At 37.9% G+C, this 10,110-nt stretch overlaps 1 protein-coding gene across 1 annotated transcript; it reads left to right on the top strand.

Moving 5' to 3' along the window:
• The first annotated feature begins 2,430 nt into the window (after window positions 1-2,430).
• On the top strand, window positions 2,431-3,265 carry LOC108134565 (trypsin). Its single transcript, XM_017254918.2, has one exon. The coding sequence runs from the start codon at window positions 2,447-2,449 to the stop codon at window positions 3,221-3,223; it is 777 nt and encodes a 258-aa protein (XP_017110407.2). The 5' UTR covers window positions 2,431-2,446; the 3' UTR covers window positions 3,224-3,265.
• The last annotated feature ends 6,845 nt before the right edge of the window (window positions 3,266-10,110 follow it).

Here is a 10,110-nt window from a genome sequence, read left to right as displayed (position 1 = left end):
AACCTTTATTTATTACATTAATCAATGAATATATTTGTAATAATTTCCAGCAACAAAAATAGTCCACCACGTAAACGTTTGAGATAGTAGATTTCAAAGTTAAAAAATTGTTATTTTAGCTACCTCTGAAAAAATGGATTCTTTTTTCAAAATTCCTAAACAGCCATCTGTCTTTCAAAATATTTTTTTTTGAGATTTTGGTGAAAGAATGCGTTTTATTTATTTTTGTTTTTCTGTAAAAGTTGAATGGGATCCCAGGCTTAACAGACAAATATATGTTCATGCTTTAACGAATTTCATTGTTGAACAAAAACCATAAAATACCTTTAAATTATTTTAAAATAATAATGTACTTCGTCTTAAGCTTTCTTATTCAAACTTATTTTTTTGAGTTAATTCTAATCCTTACTCATACCATAATATATGGCGCTGGTTTTTTCAAAATCCATTTTTCCTACACTACAGCTACACTGTGGGATTGTGTTTTGTCGTGCCTTTATTATAACGACAACGTGAGCCATTTCCTCGCTTTGTATAGCTCCATTTTGCAGTCGCTCTTCGCTTCGTTTGTAGCCCCCCCTGCTCATATTTTTTTTAATCTACTCACAGACATTTTTCTTTCAATGTTGGCCCCCCGTCTTGGACACCCCTGCCGCCATTTATTCAGCTCTTTTTCTATTTGTCACCCAGATAAGTGTTTTGTAGTATTTTCTAGATTTTTTGCGTTGTTTCCTTTGATACGCCCGGCGAAGGAAATCCAAATCTTAACTGCAATGCGCTACGTGCCTTGTGGCTCCGGCATAACCAACTGTCATGTCAGACATGTGGATGTGCCAGGGCCATCCGAATCCACCCACAATGTGCCCAGTTGCCCAGTTGGCAGTGGTAGTCGGTTCCATTCAACTGGCAACTGTCTTTAAGTCCCTGCCACAGCAGATACACATCCTCCTTCGACTGCGAATCCTGCAGGTGTTAAGTTAAGTTGAGTTGAGATGCCGGCGAACTGCTTCAAATCTTCGGTAATAGATATCAACAACTTTTCGGAACAAGAAGAACATGAGACGGGTTTCGAATCTCGTGAAATGCCCCACTCCCGTCCTGTTCGTCGAGCTTAATAGATTGTTCTCCTTGGAGTGCGTTTGGGATGCGGATCTTTGTGTTCGCTAAATTAAAAATGAACTTTGGCAGCTCAAATTCATGGTCATGTTAACTTCTTGCTGCACTTGCTCTCGTGGCCGGTCAACTCAGTTCGCCCATCGTTTGTCTTGTTCGTGGCCCTCGAAGTCCTTGCTTCAAACTCCAAACGCCAAACGCTAAACTTCACTCGACACACGATGTCCTTGGTAAGTTAGTTACGGTCTGGCTTTAGAGTCTGTATGATAAGATAAAGCCTTATTCTGTGAGCGGTTCCTTTTTGACTGCTCCCCTGTGGGATCAGCAGATTGCAGCTGTCTCCCGCATGTGAATGCATTTATAGGTTTAAACATCGGTAAAACGTTAAGATAACTGAATAATAAGTGGTTGTAGTTTAGCGGTTAAGGGACTTGGTTTATTAGTCATAATTGGTTTATGACCTTCCGAAGGGGAGAAACCATGAAATATGTTTTTATATATTTGAATTCTGGTTATAATTTATAAGGGATCGAACATATATATGTGTATACTCTTAAATGTTTTATGAGCATTTATTTATTTACTTCCTTAAAGTCTGCAATGCAAAGATATGGAAAAATATTGGGAAAAGTATATATGAAGTAGTTTTGATGTATTCTGTTTTTTATTGTATTTCATTTCATTTTAGTTATCTACATTTTAATTTAACTTGATAACAATATTATTTTTATTAAAATAATTTATTTTTAATTCTTAATTCTCTACTCTGTTTAAGTACTTTCTCATAAACATTACACCCAAATCAAATTATTTGTTTTTGCTTTTTGGTGTTAAAATTATATACTATTAGCTGCTATAGGTGGTATGATTTTGAGTACATTTTTATTACATTTTGTTTATAGATGTGTGTTAATTCAAGAAAAATACTATATGCTTCATAACAAAGTGTTTATAGTGACAAAAAAAAAAATACAACAGTAACTATGAAAGATCATTTCTCCCATTGAATTAAGCCACTTGAGAAGCACAAAAATAGCCAGAGTAATATTAACAAACAAATCGTAGATTTCCCCATCTATGGGTACTGGCTGAGCACTTTGGCAGATAGATTTACTATCTGCAGATAACGCCTTGGATGGGCACGCTTTTATTGAACGTTTAATCAGCAGACTTAAAAAGAGCGTCGATGGATTAGACTCCTGATAGAGAGACTCTGATTTACAACTTGGAAGTTTAGCAGTGGAATGGTCAGTCGATAAGGTCCAGGGTTGAGTTCACGGGACTATAAAAGACGAGGTAATGAATGGACTGGAGCTTAGTGATCGCTAAGAGAATGAATCGTTTGCTTTTGAGTGTGGTGGCGCTGGTCGCCTTGACTGCCATGTGCCAGGGACATCCTGACATGGACTTCCCGTTCGGAAGGATTGTCAACGGAGAAAGCTCGGACATCGAGAGCCACCCGTACCAGGTGTCCATCCAGACGACTAAGGGTTCCCACTTCTGTGGCGGCAGTCTGATCAGCTCGGACACCATCCTGACCGCTGCCCATTGCATGCAATCCTATGCCGCCGATGAGCTGCAGGTTCGCTTGGGGTCCACCTCCAGGAGCTCCGGTGGCGAGGTGGTCACTGTGCGTGCCTTCAAGTCCCACGAAGGCTACAATAGCAAGCTGATGGTGAACGATGTGGCCATCATGAAGCTGAGCACCCCCGTCCGCCAGACCAATAAGATCAGGGCCGTTGAACTGGCCGATTCCGAGCCCGTTTCCGGAACCAGTGCCGTGGTCACCGGCTGGGGCACCACTTGCTTCCTCTTCTGCTCCTCCCCCGACTCCCTGCTCGAGGTGGAGGTGGATCTGCTGCACTACAAGGACTGTGCCTCCGATACCTACAGCTACGGCAGCGAATCCATCCTACCGACCATGGTCTGTGCCACCGGCGAGAAGAAGGACGCCTGCCAGGGTGACTCCGGCGGTCCTCTGGTGGCCAACGGCAAGCAGGTGGGCGTCGTCTCCTGGGGCAGCGGATGCGCCTGGACCGGCTACCCCGGCGTTTATGCCGATGTCGCCGCCCTAAAGAGCTGGATCGAGGAGACCAGTGCTTCGTTGTAAACAGAATGAATAAATGAGACAAATCGAGTATTTCATGAAAAATTGTTGTACGCTGACTTGGATTTTGGTGAAACTTTTCTAAATATTTCATTTTAATTTTGTTGTCTGATAAGCATAAACTTAAAAGACAACCTAAAAAAAGTAATATGCGGATGGTTTAGAAACAATTTTATAAAGGTGTCATGGAACACACAATGAAAAATATGAACTTCTTCTTTCGTAAAGAATCTATCGGAATTCCGTATTATATATTATAAACACACTTTATTTTGTATTTTTAAACACCTTAATAAATTATTTCAAGTCCATAGAGATTTCTGTAATATTCTCTTTAGGATTAATGTTCAAAGAATTACTAGCTAACCCCGCACGCTTCGCTTCGCAGCTCGTAAGTATACAATTAAATAGTATTATGAATTTAGAATGAGAATCAACCAAGATATTATTGAGAAAGTATTTGCGGCTTATGATGATGCATTAGTATAATATTATCCGTTCGCTCCATTTAATTGATATAACGCATTCATTGAAAATCTTACAAAAAGACGAATCATAATAAAATTGTCATAGCGATTCAATAAAAAATTCAAAATTTATTCTTAACAAATATATGAACTATTTATTCTCCAAAACACTTGTATAAACTACGTTTTTAGTTTTGCTGCCCGGTGCATAAATGAATAAACAATGTGCAATGTAATGGGTGTAAACCGACTCTGGAGCATGCAACATGTAACTGTCCATGTGAAAAATACGATTCTTCTAAATATAGCCGCTTCACAATGTGGGCATATAGCATCCATCATTCCAATATATCCATGTATATAATAGTCGATAAGAGGGTCGTAATCAAATGCAGCACACAACAAATCTTTCAAAGCACGACCTCGTGCTCGTGTAGACCTTTCATGAACTTCTTCAAATCTATTTCGTGATCGTGGAACTGCACGCTCCGAGCATTATAGAAACATTTCGCTTTATAAAGGAAAAGAAAATTTGTTCACATTTTTATAAAAGTATTTAGTTTTCTTGACAAATAGTTTATGTAAACGATTCGTTTAATGTCCAATTTTCAACTTTCAAAAGAAATTTGCGTTTTGACTTGACTGGCTGGCTTAGCAAAAAAATTTGGAAACAATAAAACCAAAACCGCTTTCATAAAACCTTTAAAGTAATTCGAGAAGCTCATCCTGTTGCTTCACCACTTGGTTCGCTGTCATCACGATTTTGGCTAGACTAAACACACCCAGACGACATTGGGAACCTGAGGACCTCCGCCCACAGCCAGACTGGACTGGAATTTTGATGAAAAATATATTTAGATACTAGATAAAATTTTAGTATACGACTGCGACAAAGAGCCATGCAAATACGACCACACTCTTGGCAACTCGTGTTGCCGCCCACTCTGTCCAAACGCCTTCGTCGGTATTTTATTGCTTGGCTCGATCTCCGTTTTTGGGGGGCGTAACCACTGGTTGTTTTCTATAAAGCTGTTAAATACTTAAGTGTAATTTATGGCATGCGATATTATTCGGTTGTGTGTTGTCATGTTTGCTAAAAGTTTTACATATGCCAAACCCAAACTTAAACGACCATGGATATGGCTAAGCCCAACAACAAAGACTTGGGGATGACGATGGCCCTGAATTAGTATGCCCAAGTATCTGGTGAGTAAAATGTTGGGCAGGACGTCAACAGACTTACACGAATTTCTTGTGAAATTGTTGTGGCCACCATGCCCAAATGGCCAAGTTTGCAACTCCCACTTCGTGCACAATTCTTTGCATATTTTGGGGCTTGTCTTGTTTTGCGTGAACAGGAGCCAGTCTATTACCACTTAATAAATGAGCAAGTTATAGGCAAGCCCTTCTCCTGCTCCTTTTGCTGTCATGTCGTGGCATGTAAGGATTGTCAGGATAGGTTACCAGCTCAGATTGACGTCGCTTGTGACAATGTAAAAAGACTCAACAGGAATGCCATTAAATAATAAAACCAGATTTTTAGATTATATATATGATGAAGCTGAAATTTCAATTTGAAGATGTAAATTCAAAATATTTACTCCCCTCAATCAAATAAATATGTATTATATCTTCATCAATTTGCATAAGAATATTTTCTAATCAAATCATTAATTCTAAAGTGAATTGTGATGCATGCAATCGCTTTGCTGCTTATTGAATTTAATTGACAAACGAATTAGCTGGCGTAGTGTTTATATTTAAATAGGAAAATAATCCATTCTTATGTATGAAAGTTCTGAACAGTATTCTTTTGTGTTTTTTTATTTTTTTTTCTTTTACCTTCTAACTTTTCTCACACTGATTTCTGATTTGTTCATTAAAATTACGGGTAATTTTTCACCTTGTTGACCGAGTAAAGAGCACTCTTTTAATCTATCCTCTATTATACAGTTTTACTTCCGAAACAACCCCACTGTTAGCTGCAGCCCTGCCAGACTTCATAGAATATCATATCCCCGAAAAACACACAAGTTTGAAAAATTCCAAAAATATCTCACATTGTGTCCCGGCATTTGACCCATGCATCGCTATATATAGACTGCAGCAGCATCGTTTAATCCAAGAGGAGGTACCAGAGGCGGTTTTAGAAGAGGATTCAGAGGAGGATTCAGGGGGAAATGGCGCCAGGTCGAACGGGTTAGGTGGCAGTTATGAGCCCGGCAGCCGGGCATCAAGCATCCTAGTCATCGAGACAGGTGTAAAATTATATGCCAGCCGTGTGGCATAGTACAAATCGCTGACGTACTGCCCGGTTTTCCGTTACACACTTACTCTATATGTATGTGCGCTTCAATTTCAAAAGATAACAATTTTAATTACAACGTTTTGCGAAATATTGGCAACCGCACCAGTCTGGGCACTCAGCCAGGGAGCCGCCACATAGACTAGAGTGCAACCATAACATGTATGGCTTTTTTCATATATAGGAGGTCCAATCTGGTGACGAAAATAAGAAACTAAAAAAGTAATCTAGAAAAAATTTAAAATATATTCCAAAACATTTATATACAAGTTTTCATACGCCTTCTTCTAACTTGTATTTAATTAAAATTGAACCCGATAAATTCCCGGCCAAAAATGCTCTTTACGCAAATGCTATAAATTTGTGGTGGACTTTATCGAACCTAAAGCGTATTAAGATATTACTATAGTTTTAAATAAGCAAACATAAAGGAATTCTTTTAATTTCACTTAACCGAAACTGAAAACGGCAATTAATTTTAAATTACTATTTAAAAGTAGTATATTTTGAATTTTAATAATTTTTTCTAGCAACTAAGAACAAATTAAGGGTGATCAATTTCCAGCCAAATATTAATTTTTTTTAAAAATATTGAATGAACTTTAAGCCTTTATGATTTAATTTTAATTTTAAATTACCGAACAAAAGCTTTCAGAATTGGTATTTTCCATATGCCAAGTGAAATTCTTTGAGTTTCACTTAACCGAAACTGCAAAGGGGAATACATTGAAGTAATCTACGGCGATACATTTTAAATTGGGGGCGTGCTGGGGGCGAACTCTTGTGGCGTAGAACAAAAGCTTCCAACTGCAGGACAGGTTGAAGCTCGGCTCAGCTCAGCTCCATTGCATTGTATCGGATCGCAGAGTCTACGACCGGTGGCCTCTAGCCAGGAAACTGACAGGCAGCCTTATTATGAGCGCTTTTTAAGTATAAACATCTCGCATTCTCATGTGTTTATGACATAATGACAGCCAACTCTCGTTCCCGGACATTCCGCACCCTCTCCCTCTCCATCCACATCACACATACGCCACGTTGCCGCTGGCAGGCCACGAGCAGACCAGTCTGCAGCAAAGTAACTTTCTGACAGTTATGAGGGGGATTCAAATGTAATCAGCCATTTTTAACTCTCGACCTCCCATCGCTATTTCATCATTCAAACCAGGTTTACGAGTATTTTATCCCAGCCCAAAACTCCTCGATTTCACGACGGGGGCCGTTCAAATTGCCAGACAGCGGACTTAGTCGCATAAAAATTCAACCTCGGTCGATGTCTTAACGTCAAGTTTTGATTTCGTATTTTTTTTTTCCTTTTCATTCTGCATAATATAATAATAATTTATGCCCGTCTGCCTGACTGGCAGATAAAGGGAGAAACTGTGTCAACTTGGGTTCTGATTGCGTCAGTATCGGGGGGCTTAAAAAGTTTCAGCTATTACTGAACATATTTAAATCGGATTTTTTTTTTTAATAAATGGGCATTTTTTTTTTTGGCATTTTCTACTTCATTTTACTAACCCAAAATCAATTTAAAAATAAAAATATTTAAATAAAAAACGAAAATATTTTGAAATAACTTTGATAGCTTTATAATTTTTTATTTATCATCAAAGAATAACATGCATCAAATTCACAATCAATTGAGATTCCATATAGATTATAAATTGCATCTTTAACTTGTCACAAATCAAACCATCCTCCCCACAATACCTATTTTATATTTTTTATAGTTTGTTTGCATTGGCCTTTGCGCTGAATGTGTGTGGGGGATGTGACATCGTCAATCATATTTAAATTAATTAAGTTAAGTTTGCGTTGATAATGGTAAAGTCGTGGATTTTTACCGGCTTGGCTCTTGACTGAACGCAAATTGAATTAAGCTGATCGGAGTAAATAGTGAACTCGAAGCCCAGGCCTGCCAATTAAGCCACACCCATTTCATATTTAATTAATTAATTCGCACGACCAAGGCACACATTCGTACTTGCCCACGCACTCACACATACGAATTCAAACATACGTATACGCATTTAAATGTCAAGCGGAACAAGTTTTTCAAGTGCTTATCAAACTTTAGAGTACAAACAGAAACTAATTAAAAAAAGGAGAATCAGCAATTGCAGCTTGCAACATGTTAAAGTGCCTGGAAGTAGCTTTCAACAAAAACTTATTTTGTATCACGAATAGTAAAGTGAATGAACGTTGTTGGTGAATCCCCATGTGTTGAGCTTGAATTTCAATTTTTTTTGTTTTGTGTATAGAAAATATTAAGTTAAGAAATATAAAGATCCTATAGCCGATTTTAAAGTGCTGTAAGTTATGGAGAACATTTAATGTGAATTTAGAACCCTATTTCGATACGTTTATCTTTCGCTGTTTTCCAATTTACAAATTATTTAAATATAAGTAATAAAATATTATATTTTAAACAAAGTAACTTATAAACAAGTTTTTAAAAGTAATAATTTTCTAAATCCAAAAATTCCGATTTTCCATTTGCCCTGTACGACTATTTCATGGCAAAAAGGATATTTGTTTGATGGTTCCCAACTTAGAATCAATTCGAAAATATATAACAAAATTATTTCGCCTAACCAAACTTATATATATAAATAAGTTTCACAATATGTTGCCTTCCTGATTCTAAATAAACCATACATCCATTTTCGCTAACTTCAACGTTACGTTTTCAAATTTGGGCTCAATGCAAATGGGGGAGGTAAAGGCAATGGAGATTTCAACTGCAAAAATTTTTGGGGAAGGAGAAGCCAATGGAGATTTCAACTGCTGCATAGTCAACCCGGCTCAGCCACTCATTACTCATTTGCCATAAACTTTCCTCGACTTTTCATATTTTCTAAAATGCACTCACATACACGGTGGCACACTCATTATGCGCTTTTCCAGGCCATATTGATTTTGCTCAAGCACTAAGTGCAAGTGGATCGGGGGTGGACCAAAAAAGCCGGAGGACCAGGGCCAGACAACAAATCGTTAGCTATAAATTCTGCACTTAAAAACTTTTCAACAGTTTTTGGTTGTTGTTGTTGTTGTGGTTATTTCTGGTTGAGTTTTTGCACAATCATTTTTACAACGGGGGTTGGGTAGGCCTTTTATGGTAATCCTTGTCGTAATTTTTTCTTTTTTTTCGTGCATTTTTTTGTGTCAAACATCTTTTTTTGGTTAAAATGTAATTTACTTTTGTACAACTTCTTTTTTGACTTTTCTTATCTGCAGAGTTTATTTGGCTTAACATACTTTTTACTGAAAAAAAAGGGAGCGTGGTCTACATGTGTTTTTGGCTAGAGCCTCTCAGACTCCCAATTTCAACGTCAAACCACCATATCACCCACCCAGAACCACAACAAGTGGCTGCAAAAGGCCTTGGAATTGTTCGGTTTCAAACGAATGAAGTTGAATGGGAAATGTTTCCACAGAAGTTTCCTCTTGGCTCTTTTTTTTAACAACTTTTTGGTATTTTCCAAAGAGGGAACGACATTTTTTCCGGGGTCGCAAGGCGGTGAAGTGAACCAGTGTAGGGAATGATTGGGGTCAATGGTTCGTGAGTCTGCAAAAGCTTTGGCTAATTTTTCCCTCTTTAAGCTGCCATCAATTTAAACTCCCTTATCATAATTGTTTCACTTGTTTCTCGTACAAAAGCCAATAAAAATGAAAAATAATTATATATATTGCAAAATTATTTCAGATGTTAAAATTGCACTCTATATTAGCCTTAAATAGGATTTTGATTTAAGAATTTAATAAACTTTTTAAAATCAGAACCCAAAAAGCAGAAGGCCTAGCTGAAAAATAAGACAATGGAAACGATTTGACGACCCATACCCATTTTATTTCAACAATAAAAAGATAAACCAAAAGGAACTTAAAAGGAATCAACGGCAAACCAGAACAGCAAATGCACTTTCACCAGGGGAAGCTGCTCCGAGCAGAGCTCAACATGCCGCAAAAATCTGAAACAAGGCAGCTGCCTGTTGAGAAAATTTTGCGTAAAAACTATTAACTTGTTTTGTTGGCAGCAGGCAGTGGCCCAAAGCACCGAGCCAGGGGACAGACGAGGCAAGGGCGCACATGTTATCATAATTGCAGAGTGCACT

Source organism: Drosophila elegans, unplaced genomic scaffold (assembly GCF_018152505.1).
Source record: "Drosophila elegans isolate 14027-0461.03 unplaced genomic scaffold, ASM1815250v1 contig_814, whole genome shotgun sequence".
Classification (NCBI taxonomy): domain Eukaryota; kingdom Metazoa; phylum Arthropoda; class Insecta; order Diptera; family Drosophilidae; genus Drosophila; species Drosophila elegans.
The sequence above is the reverse complement of the archived record's forward strand: the minus strand, read 5'-3'. Positions and strand labels throughout refer to the sequence as shown.

What these genes read in the sequence shown, in the direction of transcription:
- LOC108134565 (XM_017254918.2), top strand. Translation starts at nt 2,447, where the DNA reads ATGAATCGTTTGCTTTTGAGTGTGGTGGCGCTGGTCGCCTTGACTGCC.